The following is a 24291-nucleotide window of genomic DNA, read 5'->3' as shown; positions in this document are numbered from 1 at the left end:
GAAGACACTATAGCCTGATTTAATTCGACTTTTTTTTTTTTGGCTTCGTGACTTTTGCATTTGTGGCACATGTTGACTTGTCAGCCTTCGACAAATTAACTTCTGGCACACTATAGTAGTCGAAATGTTCCGACGAGCATGAGATTATAAGGGCACATGTGGTGTTATGATAGTGTGGTTCGATATCCTTAGTGCACTGTTATTATTTTGAGTTTATTCGAGTTTTAATGCAAACACATGTCTTGGCGCTTATGTGTTACCACGTCGCTCAAATAAATTTCGCTCACGAAAAGTTCGTAGATGCATTTCGGGAATTCAGGGAGAGTGACAGGATATCGTTGTTCGAAACGCGCGTTCAATTTGTGTTCAATTTCATCTCACGCGATTGGCCAAGCCTGCGCCGAGTCGACACAGATGTAGCGCCATTAACATGTGAGTTAGGAGCATACTTCGTGAATGAAGATGCCTTTTGAGAACAGCGGTAGTTTTAATACACAATATTCCTGTCTGTAACCGTATCAAACAAGAAAAAATGCCGCTGTCCTCTCTCACCTGGACGATGATGCCTGCGAAGCTGACGAGGATCGCCCTTTGGACCTCTGTTGTCCCTGCTGCTGTTGCTGCGGCGCTTGCGGAGGCGGCGGTTCGAATCCCTTCAGCGGTTTCCGGCGGCGCGGTTGGTACTTGTAGTCCGGGTGGTCCTTTTTGTGCTTGCATCGAAGCCGCTCGGCCTCCTCCATGAACGGTCGTTTCTCGTCATCGCCGAGGACCCTGCCGCAGGGGGCAAGATAACGAAGCGTAATACCGCTGTCAATATTTCTATGAGGAAGTAGAGTCAAAACAAGAGAGAGAGAGAGAGAGAGGGATGGAGGGATGGTAAAGACATTTAGATTAACCACACACTGCCCAACCTGCAAGGCTACACGCGAGAGAGGATGGGGAAGTGAAAGAGAGAAGAACAAAGTTACGATTGTAAACGAACCTTAGAAAACCCAGTGTTTCTACTGTACAGCATTTCCGACCGACAACAAATTTTTATCGTTGTCACTGTTTCTTTCCATTTTTTTTTTTTTTTACTATACTTTAGTAAAACGGAACGCTTACTGGTCAGAATGGCCAATCTTGGAGTGGTAACACGGAAAACATCGTGGAACGCATTTTTTTTTTATCAGAATTTGTCGACATGCTGTCGAATTCGTGTTTGTGAAGTCGTATAGGCTTGAAACAGGATGTAAGTCGTGATAGGTGAGCGCAATAGCGCTTCCACGCTGGTACTGGTGGGAAGCAGACAAGTGGGGTCCTACTTGTAAGAAGCTGATATTTCGTTATCCAGCGAATGTTCGTACGATGCCATTTTGTATCTCACAGGGAGAGCACAGAATTCGAGGTACCGCACTCGCAAACTCGCACGCATGCAAAGGCTACTCACGTGCACCGCCATGCATACATACAGGAACGTTAAGGCTCGCCATGATTTTTTCCACATCCTATTACCGCCGCTTGTAAGCGTGAATTTTTCAAAGATCGTGATATGCACGGCATAAAGCGCAAACGCCTGTATATAAGAAAAAGGCCGTGGTCTTAAACAATGCGTATGGTGCATTTGGGAGAGAAACCTGAATTCTACTGATTGTCGTAAGAGAAATTTCCATTTCAAGGCCTCGAATGTCTTACAAAACATTTTCGAAAACTAGCAAATTTAGAAGAAAAAGAACTGAACTAGGGTCTGTATCCAAGCTATAGTTGATAGGGCGGCATCTTAAGGAAGGCAAAGCGCAAATAAAACATGGACAGCGGAAAAAATGAGGACATACAGAGCGCCGTATAGAAGAAAGAACTGAAGAACAAAGTTTACAAATTCGTAATTTGGCAACGAAAGGCAGATATCGAACTGAGGACGGCGTCTGGTAAACGGTATCTGTTATAGAGTACGTAAAGCATACAGATGCCATACATTAGTTTGCACTGTAGGTAAAATTGTTACAATGCTTACAAGGGTCTTCACAAAAGTCTAAAAGAGCACCGACTTTTGGGCGAGTTGGTTACGCATAGCAGATCACGGTCAAGCGCACACAAACAGGGACAGAGTGAGGAGTAGACAACACAAGCGCTTACTTCCAAATGATCGTGTATTTACGAAATTCCATCATTCCGTACGTCACAAGACCGAAATGCCGACATCAGGTGGCCATGCTCAGAAAATTAGTTTCTTTGGACGACAGAAAAACAAAAGGTGCGCTGACACAGTACACACCCGCCTCTTTCTTTTTCTGGAAAAGATTAGTAATTTGGCAAAGTTTCCCTAGCTTCTCAGGGGCGGAAAGCACTATTCTGATATTGTTCTCCGCCCGCAACAGTGCTTTCCGCCCCTGAGAAGCTGTGGAAACATTGTCAAATAACTAATCCTTTCCAGAAAAAGAAAGAGCCGTGCACTGTCAAACATCGTTATCCTTTCGAAACATGTGTGTCTGGCGTGGTATATGAAATTCCTTTATCGTGTGGTTCCAGCTATATCGGTCAGATTGGAAGGTGTCTGAATGAAATACTTCTAGAACACAGGAGGAAGGTGGGGAATTACCGCGATCGCAATCTTTCCGTGCACTGTCATCAGTGTGGAATAATTAACAAAGAGCCATGTAAACCATTGTTGAACGGGTGTAAGATCGCAACCAAAAATAAGAACCAGAATGTTATGGAAGTAATTGAAGCAGATCGCATTAGAAAGGCGGGTGTGTCGTGTGTCAGCACACCTTCTGTTTTTCTGTCGTCCAAAGAAACTAAGTTTCTGAGCATGGCCAACTGATGTCGGCATTTCGATCTTGTGACGTCATGAAGGAAAGTGTTCATATGATGCAATTTTGTAAATGCACGATCATTTGGAATCATGACCTTGTGTTGTCGACCCCACTCTCTGCCCTTGTTTGTGCGCGCTTGACTATGATCTACAAAAGTCCTACCTGGAAATTAGTGGTATATTTCAGGATGGTGCATATGACATTAATTGTGTCGGCTCCCAACAAGTGCAGCGCACCTAAGAGCGGTACCTTTTCCTATTGTTATTTCCGAGTTACAGGGTTCTGAAGATCATCCTTCAGTTCTTGTACACTAAGCGATTTCCAATAATATTTCTCAAAATTATAGCGAGTGCATTGAAAATCCCCTTCTATAACAGTTGCTAGCATTCAACTCATTCCCTTAAGCGTAATGAGTGTGCGGGAGTAAAAGCACTCCCCACTCGAGCTGTTCCTTTCGCTCATTCCCTCCTGCGCCCACAAAGCTCAAGGTCCAATAAACGTACAGCTCAATTCCTTTGTTCCACCCGCCACGGTTGCTCAGTAGCTATGATGTTGGGCTGCTAAGCACAAGGTCGCGGGATCGAATCCCGGCCACGGCGGGCGCGTTTCGACGGGGGCGAAAACATCCGTGTACTTAGATTTAGGTGCACCTTAAAGAACCCCAGGTGGTCCAAATATCCGGAAGCCCCCCACTACGGCGTGCCTCATAATCAGATCGTGGTTTTGGCACGTAAAATCCAATAATTAATTTTTTTTTCATTTACTTACTTTGCTCCGCAGTAATGTCGCTTCTTCGTGGATGACGGTAGCCAAGCATGTGCGCGTCAATATCGCTTAATTCTCGCACTACGTGTCGCGAATCAGCGGGTGTGTTTATATGGCCGCGACGTTCGAGCTGACTGCTATTGGATGGCCTGACAAATCGCTTGTAGCTCTGCACCGATAGTGCCGATAGCACCTGACGGTGTGGCATAAACGGTTGCTGCCGTCGCTGTTTAACCAGGCAGCGCTGACGTCATTCCGCGAGACTGCATGTCGTAACTGTGGAAATGCGTTCAGCTAGATTGGCGTGAATGATGACTGCGGTAAAGGGTTATGTGCCTCGGACTTCCACGTTGGTCGGAAAGGAATGGCCGATGGCTGCCGTTACGGGCAGCAATGGCACCAAAGGCGTTTGGAAGGTGAGCTTGTGGATTTCGGTCGACATGGGTGAGTGTGCTTCGGACGGAAGACATAGCAGCTAGCCGCAGTGGCTGGGCCGTCGTTCTTCAAGTGTGTTAATATGTGCCTCCGAGTAAAGCACGTGGTTTGGAGCATTGCTTCGGCCGACCATAAGCTATAGGTATACTTTGACGGTGAGTTGGGCTTCGAGGCGGCAACCCATCGTTTTCGTGGTTCGCATGTATAAGGGAAGCCGTATAAGATTTGACCGGAATCTGATAAGATTTTTCGTCATTATAACGAGGATGTCTTCTATGATGTCACTGCTCACGATTGGTGATTATTCGGGAGGAAGCGGCCCAATGTTTCCCAACGCAACGTGGTACCGTTGTTCGTGTATTATGTAGTGACTTCTAAAATATAGAGGTCATATACTTTATCAATCGTGTTCTCTTAAACTTGAGGCACATCTTATATGGTTGCTGTCCTTTCCCTCACTTCTTTTTTATTGCGGCATTGACACTCTAGGCGCGTTTCTGTCGTAGCCGTCGCCGTGATGTTCTGTATAATGTCTAAGCGCGATAACATCGTCGACGTATGTGCGAGTTAAAGCGTGCGAAGGTGAGCCGACGATAGTGGCTCCATCTCACGCGCGTAAGGGAGGAAAGTGGGGAGGGTAGCGCGCCGTCTGCCATCGCGCGCAAGGCACCGGGGATCCGTCGAAGGAGGGTGAGGGGGCGGGGTGGATTCCACTACGGAGGCGGCTGCGCATGGCGGGGCCGCGCGGCCCCTATGTCGAAAGCGATCTGCGATAGAGACAGTGCGCCAAGTGCTGATAGCCTCGTGTGCGTTGTGTTCTCGCCACTTAGTTTGCGTTGAAGCGAAAGACAGCACGAATGTTAATTCTCTCGCTGCTGCTGCCACGCTTCTTCACTCCAACGTTTTGACAGCGAGTTTCGCGGTCATCGAGTGAGATGTGTTCATGTTTGCTTGTGCGCGCGTCACACCATGCTTGTTAATTTAGTTACTGAGCGAATATTTACAAGCTTATACGGCAGGTAAAAGAACTATTTTTACTTTTCATAACAGTCTACGAATTTGCTATCGCAATCGATGCTTCGCCTTTCCGGCAAAACTGCAACTTTTTGGACCAAGAACAAACAACGCCTGGACGGGACGAAGTGAGAACGACAGACAAAGCACTGAACTAACAACCCTTGTCTGTCTCATCACTTCGTCCCGTCCAAGCGATGTTTGTTTCCTTCCCGATGACGTACCAACCAACCCAGACCAGCACACTGCTTCATTTTTTGGACCAATTACTGTAACTTAGATGGCGAGAGAGAGAGCGTAAGAGATGACACTGCGCATTATACCGAGACCTGCACGGCTGGATAGCATCTTGCGGCTGGCTACGCAGCCCGCCCGTGACCGATACTGAGTTTGCCTACGTGCAGTGAGTGATGCAGCTGGTCTATTTTTACGAGACGATACTTGAGGTGATGCATGGCTGTATTAAAAAAAATGAACAACACCGAGCCTTGCTGAAGGTTCTGCTGGATATAGAAATTAAGATACAATATAGAAAGGGCAAGAGAGAGCAGAAATAGGTGTCGTGGCTAACCCAGTTTTATTGGACTCACAGAAACGATCAGCGGATTGCCGCAGTCACTCCTCGTAGTCCTTTAAAAAAGATATTAAAAAAAAAGCTAACACGGTACTTATGCTACATCTGAGAGGGATGCATGCTATAGCATTGTGCAATTGCCATCTGGAGGGTTTATTTCCGTAAGACGATCCCGATTCGGGAGGTGGCCTCAGTTTCGTAGAACATACGTGGGGATAATATTTGGAGGAAGCCGTCAATTCACTCCACCTCCACTCCACGCGTGTCCTCGTCCCTGCTCTTCTCCTCCCGTTGGCGTGCGCCTCTCCACAACCAGCGTTTCCGCCGACAAACCACAACCACGCCGACGGCGGCCGACCGTACATGTTCTGCGGGGTGCCGCGTTTGCTTTATCAGAAAAAGAAAGATGCTTTTTAGATTAGATTATGGGGTTTTACGTGCCGAAACCACTTTCTGATTATGAGGCACGTCGTAGTGGAGGACTCCGGAAATTTTGATCACCTGGGGTTCCTTAACGTGCACCTAAATATAAGTACACGGGTGTTTTCGCATTTAGCCTCCATCGGAATGCGGCCACAGCGGCCGGGATTCGATCCCGCGACCTCGTGCTCAGCAGCCCAACACCATAGCCACTAAGCGACCACGGCGGGTAAATATGCTTTTTGCAAGATAGAGTATAACATTTTCCGTGTAACAGCGTTCGGCATTCCCATTCTGGGCAGAACGTATAATAGAAAGAAACGTAACAGGCGCTCTTCGAATAAAAGATTGAGGGGTGATTTAGCGGCTAAATGGGAGAAAAATGCGTTCGTTACCCGCACCTCTGTGAGGTGCCGGATGTATGGTGTAAAGCGCGCTCACCACATTGCAAAGTGTTGTCCAGGAGCTCACTCGACACGCGTCCTGCCCTTCGAGGAGCGAAGTTCGACTGACGGCAGTCCGGAGCAGACCACACAGTCAGTGGCACTATATATATATATATATATATATATATATATATATATATATATATATATATATATATATATATATATATATATACACGCACATAATCATATCTTAAGATGCCAACAAACAAGGACACCAACGATAACACAGGGGAAATTGTACTTACTAAATGAAATAAAGAAATTATGAAATTGAAAGTGGATAAAAAGAGCAACTTGCCGCAGGTGAGGAAGCGGGTCACGTGGTAGAGATCAGTTTCACTGTACATATATATATATATATATATATATATATATATATATATATATATATATATATATATAGTGCAACTGATCTCAACCACGTGACGCGCTTCGTACACTTCCCACATATAGCACTTTTTTTCCGGCTTTGACACTCCCGATTCCAACGCAACAAAATTCAGTTGGCGCCTTTTCCGTGGTCGTTCTTTCTCTGTGCGTCCTTGTTCAATAGCAGCGCTATTTCAGCTTTGTAATAAAGACGAGCCAAATAGCCGTCACCAGGGTGTTGCTGAATATGACGATACTGAACTCGTGTGCGATATCTCATAGAGTTTTCTGTATAAAATGAAATTAAGGCTATTTAATTTCTGAACGAAACTACGTTTACCCAGAAACTGCGACCACTGAATGCCAACGGAACTGTGGTAGTATATAATCACAAACAGATTCCCAAGTACTATATGACATTGAAATGTTTATTACACGTGAAATAAGAGTATACGTTTTGAGAGCATGCGCGCGAGAAGGCAAAATAACATATCTAGTCGCACAGAAATGGGGAGCCTAAGTGCAACCGCTGTTTTACGGAGAAATGTGGCACTGCACCCACGACCGGCCACAGCATCTAAACCTTCAGAGGCCACAAAGCACACGGGCCGCACCACGTGCTACGAATGCTTCGGTTCGACTAAAGAAACGGGTGACAGAAGCAAAGAAAGCTATTCGTTTTCTAAACGGCAGAAAAAGCAAAAGAAATGAATCCAGTTTCTTAAAGGAATGATGCGCGCCTAAAGGCAGCATGTTTGCCGCAGCGAGCATGTTTAGGGTAGCGTTTGCTGTTGCGTTGCGTTTCGCTGCGTAATCCGCGAAACGGAGGTGTGAGAGGGAGAACCCGAGAAAAAAAAAAAAAAACGTTTCTGCGGTAACCGAGAACTGTGACGCGAATGCCCTGAATGTGCGGCCGCTCAGCCGTATAAATACAGGGCGTTCAAAGTTGAGCTTTATGGTTTTCTTAAAGTTAGACGCTGGGAGGCAGGCGAAGACCATCCGTGCAAATAAGTTGTGTGGCCAGGGGGACACAAAGTGAGGTGATAATTATCGCTGTCCGCACCCCAATTAACTAAAACTGAATTAACTTTTTTGTTGATTGCAGTAAGTAGGTATGTTTGTATTGAAAAGTTAGAGTCAGTCGTGTTTATGCACAGTATCAGTTGGAAGAATTCTTCTAGCGTGTCTGTGCTCCGAGATATCCGACTTCAAATTTTAATTGTCCTGCGCATAATTACGCATGCAAGACAGGGTGTATCGGCGCAAAGCTCCTCCCTTATGTGACGCGGCTGTTGCGTGTGCCAGTTTGTCTGACAACGGGGCGGAGGCATTGGCAAAGGTGATAACTGTCCCCCTTCCCTTCTCGCTGGCGAAATAAGAAATCGAAGAACCCGCAACCATCGTCGTGGCACGCGACCGCGCAGACTGCAACGATGGCGGCAGCTGCCAGGCCGAGATAATAATGGCGTGAGCGGAGAAGCCGGAGGGCAGTGCGCATGCGCAATGGTGACTGGACGAGCGGGCGTGGTCCTTGCCTGGGCTACGCAAGTAAAATGACTGCTGATTTCCGAGTATCGTAAGTTTTATTGAAATCAAGAGCAACAACTGCACGGCTCACCACGCTGTCATATCTTGATTTCGCAGGCCGAGAGGGGAAGGGGAACAGTTATCATCTTTGCCTATGCCTCCGCCCCGTTGTCAGACTAAACGCCGCAGGCAACAGCTGCGTCACATCATGGAGGAGCTTTGCGCCGATACACCCTCTCTTGCATGCGTAGTCATGCGAAGGACAACTGAAATTTGAAGCCGGATATCTCGGAACACAGACACGTTAGAACTCTTCCAACTGATACTGTGTAGAAACACTACTGCCTCTAACTTTTCAATACAAACAGACCCACTTACTGCAGACAACCAATGGTTAATTATTCCATTTTCGTTAATTGGGTTGCTGACAGCGATAATTATCGTCTCACTTTGTGTCCCCCATGGCCACATAACATACTTGCACAGGTGGTCTTTCCATATTTGCACGTTCTTTCCGTCTTTACTTGCCATTTCACTTCTCCTGGTGCAGGGTAGCAAACCGGAGGTTCTAACTCTGGTTGGCCTCCCTGCCTTTCTCTCATTTGCATCCCTCTCTCTCTGGACAGGTGGTCTTCGCGTGCCCTACAAGTGCCTAAATTTAAGAAAAACTTCAGACTGCTTCGTGATTTGGCAAAGTTGATAACTTTCAACAAAATGCGCCGCCTAGTAGCGCAATCATTCAGTTTCAGTTTATTATTATTTCAACGAACAGTCCGTACATAACACAGCATGTACAGACGAGGATCCCAAAGTCAAGATCTGCAACGGGACCATCGTTCAGCAGTAAAAGTGTGGAAGCGTAAGAAAGTAGCAACAAGAATGCAGTTCAAGTCAATGCTAAAAAAAACATAGGTAACAAATCAATACATGCAGGTACCAAAAAATAAAGAAACTCGGGATATATAATTAATTATGCAGGTAGTATAATGCTCAAGCCCAAGGTTATATGAATATACAAGGACGAATAATTTTTGAGAGAATATCGCAGAATATTCCACCGTATTTTTGGTAGTGAATGAGCTTCTCTCTTTATCATAATTAGAGCGAACTTTAGGGAATGGAAAGTTGAATATATAAGCAAACCCAGTACAATTACGATTAGCTAGAAACATGGAATGAGCAAATACGCGAGGAAATTGTTAAGTAGCATATATATAACAATAGGGAGAGATGACAGCTAATCAATGTTTGTTATGTGAATTCATTGTGAATTTTTTGTGAATTGGTCGTGCACAATGCCAGCTGTTCCACGGGTGACGAGGACCTTGTCAAGATCTTGCCTTTTGTCTTGGCGCCCTCTTTTCTTTGAAAAGAAAATAAACTTTCACTTTCACTTTCAATTTAGTCACAGGAAGGATGTTGTGCGAGTGGAGTAACCGTTTGGGGATTCGACTAATAATCGCCATTAGTAAGAATGCGAATCGCTTGGTTTTGTAATGGCTGGATGTGCGACAGATGACAGTAGTACTTCCCCAAGACACAATATCATAAGAGATGCGGCTACGGATGGAAGCAAAGTGCAGTGTCCAATAGCGCATCTGTGGAGAAATACGCTCGCTATTTCATCAGTATACCGTAATGCAGAAATACTACCTTATGCTCGAAGAAGTAGATACGAAGTTCACAAAGATGGCTTGGTGCGCTAGTTGGCAAAACATCTTGAAGGGCTGATAGCGCGCAAAGGCAGGGACAGGGTGAAAAACTATAATCTACGATTAGCGCTGTGTGCTGTTGTTCACTCTGTCCCCGTCTGTATGCGATGCTAAGCCTTTAAGAAGCAGATATGGTGAGAGAACTTTACGTTAGGGTCAAATTTTTATTCCCAAGAATGATGCGCAGTATCAGACAAAAAAAATGGGGTGACGATAAAAATTTATCATAGAGGTAAAAGGTAGCATTGTTTGAACATACAGAAAAAAATCATGAGTTGCATTATCTGGGGATTTGTAATTAAATGCTGTTAAACCTTTATCCTGCTCTGATTGATATCATGGAAACCTGTTCCTCTCTGGCTGCTTTCCAAAACCAGGCAAAGAGATATTTCTTGAATCGTGCATAAACTAGTTAGGATATTTTTCCTTTGTTTGTTCGTTTTTTTTTTTTTTTGTCAGGTGAACATGTTTGTCAAGTGAACATTCTTTTTGTTGTTTAGGAGATCCAGTTAGGATTCCTTGCTTTGCATTTTTTGGCCAAGTGAACATATTTGTAGTTATTATAAATTTGTCATTAGACTGACTTGAATGTACGGTGTATGTATGTTGCTGTATGTGAATTGTTGTAGTCTTCCTGTAAGAATTTGTTTGTACTTCGCAACTCACCACGTCGAAACTGTGCTTACGTGAATGCAGGGTGTCTAGGGCTCAGCCAGGTGACCACGTGTGTCACCTTTAGCCTTCTTCACCTGGACAACTGTATATTGTCTAAATTTCGATACAGTCAAAGTCAATCGCGCCACTCAACCGCTTTTGCAAGCTCTATCTTTAGTTGAAGGACTTAGATTTTCTAAAGATTTGTCAGACAGTGGGAGAATAGTGCCATCAGCGTGCAGGATGCAATCGCCAGAACTAAGTTATTCGGGTGGATCATAAATATAAATACAAAATAATAAATGTTCCATTATTGAACCCTGTGGTACACTTTGATCAAAAAATCTTACTGCCGGAGTAAGTACCTCCAATGCAAGCTGTTTCTTCACTGCTAAGCAGGTAGGTTTTCAAAAGATTTAGTACTGGACCGGCACTTCCGGCTTGGGAAAGAGAATGCTATGAATAATGCCATCAAGTGCTTCATCAAAATCTAGAAGAAAAAAAAACCGAACCGCAAAGCAACCAAGCTCAACACATGGACGAATGTAGGCGGTTAATAGTAATAATGCTGCTAATTTAGTCGAACTGTCAGTGCAAAAAAACAAACTGGGAAGAAGGTAAAAGATTAAGCTTGTCTATATTACTCTAAAGTTGCTCACAATATCATTTCTGAACAATTTTACTAATTGAGGGGAAAGAAAATTGGAGGGCGCTTAACCTTCGCCTTTAAGAGTGGAACGTCCGACAGCGTTCAACGATCCCTGACTGCTTCTCAGGCTTCCCGGCAACTGCAGCGTATGTAACCGTAACGCTTACCGGGAAACCCATGCGGCGAACGCTATGCGCGAAGGCGGGCTTTCTGGTAGAAGCGCGGCCTCTTGCATGGGCCATGACGGATGGATGGATGGATGGATGGATGTTGTGAGCGTTCCCTTTGGAACGGGGTGGTGGGTTCCGCCACCAAGCTCCTGTTATTATACTGCCTAATGTCCTACCTAGGTTAAAAAAAGAATAAGAAAAACTAACCACGATGAATTCCCACAACCACATTTTCCGACCCCCTATTGTGAACTTTGTTTTTGTACGTCTCCGTTTTTTGTCGTTTCCCTACTTTTCTTCCACCAATCTTCCAATCGCCTCTTACTTATCTCCCTACTGCAGACGTGTTTACTTTCCCCCTGCTCTCTCGGACCCCAAAGGCTTCAAGGAGACCAGTGGGCAGATGTCTTCACATTCTAATGAAACATGCTGCATCGTTTCCTATAGCTTTGCCGTAACAAGCACAGCCTTCTTCTTCTTTCTTATGTCTCGCTTTATAGTAGCGTGAAGGCATCCTGATTTCGCTTCGAAAAGTAATGAGCTTCCCTTTGAGTTATCATAAATTTCTCATTTCCTGATTTCGTTTTTTCCTGTTAAGTAGCTACTCATGGCAGGTTTCTTTTCCATTGCCGCCACCCATGAGATTATTTCAGCCTCTCTGACTTTCCGCTTGATTTTCTTTGTTGCTCACCCTGCAGGGCGCATACTTGCTGGTAAGCTTCCTAGTTCCTTTTCTTCCCCTGTGAATCAATATTTTCCCTGTACAAATACATCAACACTCTCCCAGCCCATTTACGTTCTTCCATATTCCTCAGCCGTTCTTCATAATCAATTTTACTCTGAGCTTCCTTCACTTCAAAACTTGTCAGGCCCATATCACCCTACACAGCTTATTTGTAGTCTTCCCGTGAGCGCCCGATGCGAGGCGCGCCACTGACCTTTGCTTGTTATCGAGTCTTGATTGTACTCCTGAATTCAAGCAAAAAAAAAACGCATTTCCAAATGGAAGTACTGGAACCATTACATATTTCTACAAACCTCGGAGCACCTCGTACTTATTGTATCCCAATAGTGCTCTGTGTTTCATTATGGCTGCATTTCTCTTCCCCTTTACTGTTATCGTTTTTTCCTGTGTTTCCATATATCTATTGCCTTGATTTATCCATATATCAAGGTATTCATATTCTTTTACCCGAGGTATTTCTTGGCCATGTATTGCCACGGCCTGTTCCTTGTTTTCATTTAATACTATAACATCTGATTTTCTAACGCTAACTTTCAAACCTAAATTCTCGCCTTGCTGTCCACAGATATTAGACAGACGTGGCAAATCAATTTGCTGGTTAGCTAGCAACACAATGTCATCCGCATAAAATAGATCTGGAATCTGCGGCTCTACTACTGTACCCGCCTGCTTGCATGAGAGATTAAACCCGATATTACTTCCTTCTAGCGCCCTCTCCATCCTCACCATGTACATCATAAACAGCAGTGTGGGAATAGGGCACCTCTGCCTCAGTCCCTCGTTGATATAAACTTTCTCCTCGCTCCTCATCCCTCCCTATTCAACGCAAACGGTATTTTTTAGGTAAATCTCTCTCAAAAGCTGTAGACAATCGTCACCTAAGCCTTCCCCTTCCTGAATATCCCACAAAATGTTTCGGTCTACGTTGTCATGCGCTCCTGTAATCTCTAAAAATGCTACATGTAATGGTCTGCTTTCTACTCTTGATATTTCAATACACTGAGTAAGAAGAAATAAGTTATCATCCAAACGCCTACCTATCCTGAAGGCATTCTGAAGTTCTCCCCAAATGCCAGAATTATCTGCCCATACTTGTAGCTTCAATTTGATTATCTGCATTGCTAACCTCTATAATACCGATGTAATGGTCAAGGGTGTATACGAGTGAATTCTATCATTCTCCCCCTTAACTTTATAAGTTAAATTCATTCTACTTTGTCGCCTACTGTCTGGTGTCCGTCTATCTTTTAAAGTTTTTTCCACTACTTTCACCGGAGCTTCTCAACTTTTTTTTTTTGTAGCTCGTTCATTATTCAACCTATAACGGGAACCTCGTCTAGCCTTGTGGCTGTGCGCTTAGGAATTTTCTTTTCGGCATTCTTCCAGTTGAACTGTGTCAGCACCAGCTCCTTTTCCATCTGGTACTCTTTTATGCCCTTTTTTTCAAATACAACCTCGTCACTGCCTTGGAAATATTCGGCTGTTATTTTTCGGATGTAATTTAATGTCGCTTCCCCTTCCAGTTTGTTTACATCTTCGTCTAGGATATGTTGTATTGTTGTTGACTTCCTGCCTAATAATTTTATGTGGTTCCAAAATATTCTAGGTGCCGCCTTTTTTTTCTGACGTATTTCTGGCAACCAACGTTCACTTTCACATTTTATCTTTGGTTGCACCAGTATGTGAACCATAGATTTTTTCTCTAGGTATATTTCCTATTTACTGGCGACTTCATCCTGCGGCAACTGCGCTTTTTTTTTTTTTTGCCTGCCTGTGCTTTCGGGATGCTTTCTGTCGTTCGGCGATCGCTTCTCGTATCTCCATGTTCCATCTGCTTTTCAGTTTCTTTTTTTCCTTTCCAACGAACATCTTGTTTCTATTTCCGTAATTCTGTCGTTATTACACTTTGAGGCTCACAATATTCCCGCTCTTGGCGATTTACCAATGTGGCGGAGGCGAGCGCCATCTGGAAGTGTTTCAAGGAGGCGGGCGTCTCGCTCCCCGGACTCCGAGATATTTACGCGCCGGCGTGCGCAAATGGAGGACGCGGTCTCCGCTCTATGCATTGTAGAAGCGCTGGAAAAGGAGTTCGTTTGAGTTTTCGCGTATCGGAATGTTATTTTCTCGTATATTCAAATGACAATGCGAGAGCTATCATATCTGTCAGTTGTGTGTAAGTCGTAGTTTACGATTTTTCTACGTATTCTAGCTTGAGAAATTCAATTATTTCAGTCAATCCCTTGCGTCACATGGAGGGCCTGGGTATGAGTGGTTCGAAAATCCTTCTGCCGAAACAACTTTGGACATGGGAAGCCGACGTCGATAACCGGACGGACTTGTTGACGAGAGAAGAACAGGATTTCCTCTTCCAATGGTCGTGCCCTTTTGTTCGGCATCGAAATGGCCGAGTGCGTCTAGTCTTCCGCCTTGAATGGCGATAACAGCCACTCTTAAATAACATTTCTGCATCGAATTAACGATTTCATCTTCTTGTATTATACACAATGTTGTTCATATTCATTTACATAAAATGTCTGTTTCACAGTGTATAGTTCTGTACAAATGATTCCTTTCATGATAACTTGCACGTAGTCTAAATAAACTTTCTTTAAGCAGTAACCCTATAATGCTTGCGCATTGATAATGTACACGTTGATATGTGTTAATGATCGCGTCCGCAAAAACGTAACAAGGAATAATAATTAAAATAATATATTACCGGCAGCAATACGCTCTTCTGAGGCAGCAGTGTACCCGTACAGCACCGCTAATTTCGCGCTTCTTCAGAGGAGCTTTTGTCGACGTAAAGATTTCCATAATGTGTGTTTGGCTTGTCAACCTTTGTTAGGTTCGCTTTCTCTCTCTCTCTCTTTTTACATCTATTTACCTGGTCTCTCCTGCCGGTCACCTCGCATCATCTCTGCCTGATTTCCTGGAATGCCCGTTCCTATATCTCTCCCTTGCGGTGTGGCTGTCATTAACGTTTTGGAATATAACCAACCCCGCCTGTATTTCTTCCATCACGCTTCGTACCGGGACAATCGCTCCTAATATTCCTGCTGTCGTGAAAAACCATCGCCAGAGTGAGCAAAGGTGCGACGCCGAAGTGGGAGAGTTGCGAACATTGCTTTCAGTTTTCTCACTCGCTCTCTTACGTTCTATCTGCTGTGCATGCTCTTTTTCTCCTTTGTAGTCTTGATGCGTTTCTAGAACTCTGCACGTCCCTCTGGAATTTGGGAACCAATATACGGATATCGACAAATACTTCAGAGAGGGGGGGGGGGGGGGAATATTGCAAAGTAAATTCGCAACGGTGACTGAACAGGCATGTCGGCGATGTTGCATCTTTGCTTAGAAGCACCACGATCTACGTAGGAAAGGAGTAAGTAAGAGTAAGTATCGAAAGAGCGCTGACTTGAGTCGGCGTAATACAGCGCTCTTTCCTGTCACTTCTCTTACTTGTCACGTATATACATCGTCGCGCCGCTAACCAAAGCCGCAAAATGAAGATTGTTGTTCGAAGCGGAATCTGTGCGTGCATAACGTGAATCAAGTTTGTCTAACGACGGAGCGAAGTGACCGCACGGTGCATTTCTGGCGCCGGGTTAACTGGTCAGCGGTCGATATAAATAAGAGACAATTAGAGCATGGGCGCAAAATAGCAGGGAAGAGAATGATGCAGCCGGAGTTCATGCAAGAGTGTGTAATCACACAATATATTGATAGAGGTTTTAAGTACAGGAATGTTAAGATCGAGGTAAAATATGGCAAATATCCAGCGGACGCGCAATGTAGTAAAACCTGGTGAGATCAAGTAGGCTCGGTGATTATCTGTACGCGCTCCGTTTCAAAGGGTATGCCAGTAAGCGTCATTGTCAACGAAGAAGCACAGGGCCCTCACAGCTTAGCGTTCTCTCGTATATGCACGAATTTAATACAAATGGGTTCATCTCTTGCCTTATAAGTACACTTCTGCGCTTTCTTTTTAATTGAGAAATAGCACTTGGCTCCGAGCTAAAGCTCCCCCTTTAACCCGTATTTTATAGAACATTTTCTCCACCCCACAGAGGAGATCTTGGGTCCGTGGCCTCGTGCATCTGCCATGTGCACGGCCCCAAAGGCACCGCTGCGTTTCTTGAGGTACACCAGCCTCCATGACCGCCTGTGACCGACTCAGCGATGAACGTTTGTGTGTGTAGTAGTGCAAAGTGGGAACTTTTCCTCTTTCAGTCCCCTTTCCCCCGTTCCCGAGTGCAGGGTTGCCTAAAGGGCTCGGTCTGGTTAACCTCCCCGCGTTTCCCTTATGACTTCTCTTTCTCTCTCTCTCTCTCTCTCTCCAACCTATAGTGCACCTCAAGAAAGTCGATCGCAGCGCCTCCCCTTCCCATAGGCGGTCCCTGTGCTATGATTAAACTGTGCGGCAATTACTGAATGGAACATTTTTAACGAAGTACTCTCACTGGCTACTCGAATGCACGATATTGAATATGCTTTCTCGACTCCCCATTGTTGATGTTGTCGAGGGGTGTCAGTGAAGGTCAACGGGTGTGTTCTTCCGTGGATTGGGAGGCGCAGCGCTCCACTTCGCACTGGCGTTATACCGTGTAGGCTCCCTAAAGGAAGCCATGTATACAGTAACTCCACTTCGTGCAGGTGAAAGAGGGGAAACGAAGGCATTGGTGAAATGCTAGGGGTAGGGGTGTGAAAGAGAACTAAATAGGCGTCTCACCGTATTACCAACGGGAAGCACCGCCTTCACAACGAATGAAGTTTTCACACAATGAAAAAAAAAAGAAACAGAAAGAGCGGGGATGTTCACCGGAGAAGCATTTGGTTGGCTGCCCTACGCTGAGGCAGAAGAACATGGATGCATAAAGATTGGACAGAAAGAAAGGGAAGGCGCAGCGACAGGCTGCACGCGCGCGGACAACGCCACGCAGTCAAGGGCATCTTCATTAAGGCCAGTCGTTCTGACAAAAGCACATGAGTGCTTTCACTGCCTTCTGGGCCTCCTCCCATGAGAGTTGGGGGACGGCTCTCCAGTAACGTCTGCATGGGCAGTGGACAATCGTTGAGTCACGTGAATGCGCTGTAGAGCAATCGCATTTGCCAATCAAATTGCAGGACAGTGGCACAATAAGTGGGCGATGCCCCCCCCCTGTTCGCATCCAGAGACGACATACGCAGCACTGTCAAAATATAACCTGTACCTCGCCTTGTGCACCTGTCGTTTGGGCTTTTCATTCCTGCTTAGTTAACGAATAACATTGGACGGCGCTATGCAGAACGTACCATGAAGCGGAAAGATTGCTAGCATGATCGAGGCCCTTTAAGTGGTGGGGAATCTACGTGACTCAAGGGAACAGGGCCCACTCTGCCTTACTTTGCGTGGTGCAATTGACCATCACTGACATATAACGGCAAGAGCAACGAACCAACAGTGATGGCATTGTCGCGATCAGTAAGGAACTGCAGATATTCCTTGCCGTGCTGGTTCAGCCTATATAAGTGCCATTGCGCATCTCCGATATTCGAGAGGCAGAATAGGCAGAGAGCCCTTAGCGACATGCCAATCACTTTCACAGTACATCATAGAGTGGTGAGGGACACGCTACAGCTTTCTTGCTGATTCAGCAAGAGAGAGATAAAGGAAAGGCAGGGATATTAAGCAGTGGAGAGTCCAGTTGGCTACCCTACGCTGGGGGAAGGGAGAAGGGCAATCGACAGAAGGGAGAGAGGGGGAGGGTAGAGAGACGTGCACGGACAGCACTACGGAGTCAAAGGCGCTTGGACAAGCCAGACGTTCTCAGAAAGCACAAAAGGGCTTTCACTACCTTCTGAAATGATGATCGGTGGGGCTGGTGTTCTATAGTATTGTCTGTTCACTCGGAAGACGATAATCTAGTTTGCTGAATGCGTAGTACACAGATTGTCCATGGGCTTCAATTCAGAACAGCGGCACAATAGGTGGTCAATGTTCTCCTTGCCGCCGCAGACATCACATGATGGACTGTACGTCATTCCAATTAGTGCTGAATAAGCTTTCGGCAAGGCACCTCCCAACCACAATCTCCAATTAAAAACTGGCTAGTAGAGAATAGACTATGAAGTAAGTAAACAAGAAAATAAGTAAGGCTATAACTAAAAGCAATGAGCGACATGCTGATGGCGTTTAGAATACGTTCAACAGTGGCCAGGGCAAGGGCTTGACGTCCGTTGAAGTTGGGCCTTGTTGATAAGACAAGTGACATACGGGGACACACAAATGGACATACACAAGCGTCTGTCATTGCACGTAAACAGTGCCATATAATTTAAACAGTGCTCCTTCACAGTATGTCTGGCGTATAGCTCTTCGCCTGCCAATCGTGAAAGATTTCGCGACAGTAAAGTGCTGTATACCATCCCGGATTTCAGCATCTTCGGAATCTTTCCTAGCTTTAGTGGTCACCAGCGTGAAGAATGGCATGCTTATATTCGAGTTAACGCAAGGTGCAAGACAAGAGGAAACACTCACCTCCAGAGCTTGCCGAGGGTCTTACTGAGTTCCGCGTTGTGCAGGTGTGGGTACTGGTCGGCGAGCTTTCTCCGAGCAGCTTGGGCCCACACCATGAACGCGTTCATGGGCCGCTTGACGTGCTGACGCTTTTTCTCCGAGGTTGTCTGCCGCGTCGTCTTGGCCACGAGGGACCAGTCGTAGCTCTGCAGCACCTTGCTCACGGCCGCCTGGATGCCCGGATTGTCGTCCAGGGGGTCTATGGACAGTCCCTCGGCACTGTCTCCCGAGCAGCTGTCATCTTCGTCGTCGAACGGTCTGCTCGACGGGGCCATGGAAGATGACGGCTGGTGGTGATGAGGGCTGTGGTGATGGTTGTGCCGGTTTCGGCGGCTCGAACTCGGTTCCATGGTGACCAGCTCGATGACCTTCTTCGGAAAGAAGCTGTCTTCGGAAAAGCCTCCGCCGCTGCTTCGCCTCGGTGTTGATGGCATTTTGCTTTGTTTCGTGACGTGGTAGGCGTGACGTACGTATGGTGTAAGGTCGAACTTCTAAGTTCCGTATTGGTCTTAATTGAAGGGAATTCGGGTCAACGTTTCGAAGGGCTCGCGGTGCGCTTTTATTGGTATGTCCCTTGTTTTGGATGCGTCCTACAACACTTCCTGAAGATTTGTCTGTAAACGACAGGTTGTGAACGAGAGGGGACACCTTGTGAAGCCTTCTACTGCAGAGCACACCAAAGCGCCGAAAATAGATTGCAGTCAGTTGTATGTCTTGTTGTGCCCCTCAGACACTACTAAAGGGCAAATAGATTTTTCATGTCTTCGTCCATTAAAACTCGAGAGGTGACTGATAACTTCTTGAAAGCACTTCAACAACTACCTGCCAGAATGCGCTCTCAGCGAGGCTTCAAATGGGACAACGAGTCCCTTTAGCTGTTCTTCGGGATTCCTGTTCACGTCCGGAAGAACAAGGATTTCTCTCATCTTCCCGCGCCAGAAACGAGAGATGAAAAAAAGAAAAGAAGTCACGCCGCAGGAATCAGCGCTGAAAGGTGTCGAGCTATATACCGAGCGTTCCTGAGATTGCTAGGCAGCCTTCACAATCACGCTGAACACGCGGTGACACTGAGGCGTCCACGAGTGAATCGGACACAGCGCGGAACAGCCACACTTCTTTGTCCACGACGTCGGTCGCGGAGGGATGCACGAGGGGGGCGTCTTCTTCAGTGCCAACTCAAGTGAACAAAAGGAGCCGCTGTTTTCATTCGGCGAGTTGATTGATGGCCCTTATATATGCCTTCGTGTCGTGTCGGAGCTGTTCCGGTCACACGTGGTTAAGCCTTCGTCGCGCGATCAGGTGTACATCTGGTTACAGGTGCCTTTTGTTCCTCGCTTGTGCGCGACTCAACGGGGTCTCTTGGGCAAGGCGACAACGTGCTTGCTTTGCGCACGAATGCAGATAAGACGCGAGATGTTGCACTTAGCACGGACTGACGCTTGCGAAGAAGGCCCGCGTTGTTTGTGCTTTAGTCAACAGTGATCTCATAGGGCGAGCGCCACCTCTCTCTCAGTGATCGATGTAGTGGGTAAGCTTTTGCAGAGTCAGATATTTTCAGAAACTTTACGTTCACTGCGTCAGCATTTGAGAGTGCCACCCAAAGATACCTTCATTCTCGACATTTTTTTTTTTTTTTTCAGAAGCAGACGAAAATTGGGTTTACATCTGCGCGAGTCAAAGAATGAAGGCGAACCGTGGGAAGCAAGGTGAGTCACTGATGCTTCAATATCGGTGAGGAGGAGACCGCGGTGAAGCCTTGGGCGACGTAGAAATTTAAGTTTTATGTTTTAGGACCGGCAAGACATCACGGAAGGTTTCAGACTATTCAATGGCGTTTCCACTTGGCTTGTTGGAAGCTCTCACGTGTTTTGGGCAACAGTAAATTTTAATCGATGATGCAGCGACCAGCGATCGTTGCGATTGTGTCAAACCTTCAAGCGTAGTGGCCGCCTTTGTCGATGCCCAATAGGCCTTGCTTTGTTTGCCGAACGTGTGTGAACGGCCTCAGTATTCCTCGGTGCGTATGGTGCTTACAGCCGCGTCACAAAGCTTTCTTTTTTTACACTGGCTTATGTGCATCTGAATAGTGGGACACTTAGTACGTGTCCGATTTGTCGACTTAGCGGTACTTAGGAACTTGCGTAGTCTCACGTATGACCTGGCAACTTTGACTATACTGTTCACCGCAGCTTATGGCTTGCACCGCGCTGGCAATTGAGTATACCGATAGCCTAACGTAGAGGACCACACGCATCTGGGAAGCTCGCCGCTCGACACTGAACGTTCGCTCAACGATCTGTGCTTGTGGGACCTCGATGAACGTTCACTTGGTGCACATTCTTGAGATGAAAAAAGTGTTCAACCCGAGCCCACACGACGGCGTTTCGTAAGACACAAGAAGACAGAGAGAGAGATCCCACCTGCACCAAGGTCGCACGCCGAGGGAATCTACTGCGCACGCTCCGCTGCGGCCCGTTGGAGCTGTGCCGAATACGTGCACGTCACACACGCGCACCGAAGAACGCGAGGTAGCCGCGTAATCCAAGCGTCGCTGGCTCTTTTACAGAATTGAAGAAAACGGTCACAAACAACACTCATCACACCACCGCACCAGAAAGTCGTCCTCTCGAAGCCGTAAATGGTTCGAGCCCCGGCGGCGTCCGCTGGCGACTGCGCACTGTACTTGTATAGCTGACGACGCAATGGCTGGACGCGTGGCACCGATAGTCCTGGCCGTCGACACCGGCCGTTCCGATGTCCAGCTGTTGTTCACGAAACACTGGTCGCGAGAGCGTTCCGACGGTGTACCCTTTGCAAGGGGCCGATTTCCAGGCGCTCGCGAGTGCAATCGGTCACCGCTTCGACAAATAACGACCGGTCCAGGATCCAGCTCTTGCTCGGACGGCAAGTGCGAGAGACTAGTCTGCGCTCAGCCTTCCCACACGTACAGACTGATGGCGGGGCGTCTTGAAGATGGAGGAGGGCTGCTCTGGGCGTCGGGACAGGGGAGTGGAGGAATGGGGGGGGGGGGGTGTCACGAGGAGCGCGTGGCGGGCCAGAGGTTGGGGGGGGGGGGGAACCTCCAGCGTAGGCTGGGCGCCTCTGCGGACGCTTCTATAGCCGGCTGTCGGGGAGAATTAAGCGGCCGATCGAGCACGAGCCACAAACGGCTGCCAGAAACTTGCAGCGCAGATGGGGGGAGGGGACCGAAGGAGAGAGGGAGAGTGTCCGTCAGGGCATCCCGCTCAGGCGAGAAGGTTAACGACGCTGTAGTAGTTTCGCCTCTTGGAAGCGCGACTGCTCTTCCTCCTCTTCCTCTCGATATGGACGCGGAGCCTCGGCGATGCTCTCCTATTTGGCAGCCGGCGGGGCCTCCTTCACCGCTGACTACGGCGAGGCTCGAGACGGCGTGTGCGTAGCCGGCGTCGTCCTCGGCGCTTGGGGTGGAAGCGTGCGGGAGCCGAAGCAGTTGCCGCACGCCCGAGACGTTCGTCCTCGGGTCTATTCTGGTCGCGCGCTCGCGCGTGCGTGCGTGGGGCGCGATGGCGGTTGCGAGAGGAAAAGGAGGCGGGGTCGTTCTCGCTTAGTCGCTCGTCGTGAGTGCGTGGTACGTTACTACGAGAGTTGGGTGGCTTCGCCGCTCGCGTACCCGCCCTCACCACGGCGAGAGAGCGGCCTGTTTCGTCGCGGAGGCCGACCCTCCTTGCGCGAAGTGGGAGTCCTTGCTCCGCCTACGGGACGTCCCGTACGGAAAACTTACGTGCTGGACGCTCGGCGCGCGGGGTGTAGGGGGTGGGGTGTGTCGTCCCCCTCTTTGCTAGCACGCACCGCGTGTTTTATATAGTTTTCTTTACAAACTCCGCAAGTGACTGCACCCCCCCCCTCCCACACACACACACTTCTTTACTACCCCTCTACAATCGCCCCCATCCCTTCTTCGAATGCATTGCCATGAGCCCTCGGAAACCCCCATCGCTTCCCCTCCCCCAGGTCCTCCTGTTCTCGTTGACGCTATGCCGCTCTTGTGCAAGTTCACGGGAAGACATATGGGCGACAAAACCAGTTAAACGGCATTTTTATTTATAATGTGCTGCGCGGTTGCAGCACTGCCGACGAGTAGGCGGCTCTTTTCAATTTATCTTACTCTTATTTTTTTGGCGCATTTCTCTTGCGTGCACACTGTCGATTCCCGCGTGGGACGTCCCAGTAAAGGCTCGATCGAGTTGATATACGAGAGCGACGACTGTACCAGGCATAGGCTGTATAATGAACGCGGCATTCTGGGGTGCCGATATCGAAGAGCCGGGCTGTCGGGTTGGCGACGGTATTCTGATGTCGCGAGGTGAGCACATGGTTCCAAGTGATGCCGAATAAACGGGCCCTGGTTTTCAAGTTATTGCTGACGCAGATGTGTCTTTCACAAGCTCGGGTATTCGAAAATTTGCCCCATAATGGCCATCATTCCTTCTCTCTCTCTCTCTTTTTTTTAATCAGTAAGGCCAGTTGTGCACGGCAATACACAAACAGAAGGAAGCTGATATCATATCGACTAGCGTTTACGTCCGGCCCACGTGGTAGGACATAGTTGTATTTCCCGAGCGCGTTGAATCGGGCACAAGCGAATGGACGTACACAAGTGCTTGTGTATGTGCGCTTGCTTGTCGCTTGCCGCCGTTGTGTAGACGCGCGCTGTCAACACAATCCTAGCCGTAGTGAATTCGGTTGCTATAGCCGTTGCCGGTTGAAGCAGTAATTGAAACTCAGTTATCTAGATGATCAGTGCGAAGTGGAATGGCTCGCGGGAACTGCGAGGAATTGGAAGTATCAGTTTTACCACATATGCATTTCGCGCCGTAAGGTGAGCACGAAGACACCACATGTGCACGCAATGGCTTTCAATTACGTGCAAGCAGCAGAGTTCTTACGCACTCGAACAAGGTCGTAAATGCGTAATAAAAGGGACACTGATTAGGATGCATTTTGATATGGTATATAGCTAAAATACGTATACCCGTCCTTGGCGATCAATAATTCGTTATCATTGCTCTGCGGATTGTTTCGTCTATTAGCTGTGTAGCTATTAGGCACGTAAAAGAAAGGTTACCACTTTTATAGCTTAGAACGCGCATACATAATACAGCGCAAACATATACTAAATCTTAAAAAAGACGATGCGCAGCTGTAAGTAAAATGAGAAATAAAGCTAACCATGCAAGAGGACACGTTATTGCTGGGCTAGGACAGGTGCTTACTTAAAGACGTAATATAGCTCAAGGACAAAAACCATGATGGAATACGCATACGCGCACGTGGTACGAACGGTGCGACCTGCGTCTGTACATATGTCTTTATTATTTGTGTGTGTGTGTGTGTGTGTGTGTGTGTGTGTGTGTGCGTGTGTGCGTGCGTGCGTGCGTGCGTGCATGCGCGCGCGCGCTTTACATTATGTCCTTCAGT

General features: G+C 47.2%; 1 protein-coding gene across 1 annotated transcript; it reads right to left on the bottom strand.

Moving 5' to 3' along the window:
* Positions 1–548: 548 nt before the first annotated feature.
* Positions 549–21837, bottom strand: LOC129384407 (transcription factor Sox-8-like). The gene is made up of 2 exons (XM_055069865.1): positions 18796–21837; positions 549–771 (listed from the first exon to the last, which is right to left on the bottom strand). Exons 1-2 carry the CDS (start codon positions 19266–19268, stop codon positions 549–551), a joined length of 696 nt encoding a protein of 231 aa, XP_054925840.1. The 5' UTR covers positions 19269–21837.
* Positions 21838–24291: the final 2454 nt, after the last annotated feature.

This window comes from Dermacentor andersoni, chromosome 8, assembly GCF_023375885.2.
Source record: "Dermacentor andersoni chromosome 8, qqDerAnde1_hic_scaffold, whole genome shotgun sequence".
In the NCBI taxonomy this organism is placed as follows: Eukaryota; Metazoa; Arthropoda; class Arachnida; order Ixodida; family Ixodidae; genus Dermacentor; species Dermacentor andersoni.
Note: the sequence above shows the minus strand (reverse complement) of the source record. Positions and strands in the feature narration are given on the sequence as shown.

What these genes read in the sequence shown, in the direction of transcription:
- LOC129384407 (XM_055069865.1), bottom strand. Translation starts at nt 19,268, where the DNA reads ATGCCATCAACACCGAGGCGAAGCAGCGGCGGAGGCTTTTCCGAAGAC. An exon ending in ACCCTCGGCAAGCTCTGGAG is followed by an intron (nt 772 to 18,795) that starts GTGAGTGTTTCC and finishes CCCCTGCGGCAG; the next exon opens with GGTCCTCGGCGATGACGAGA.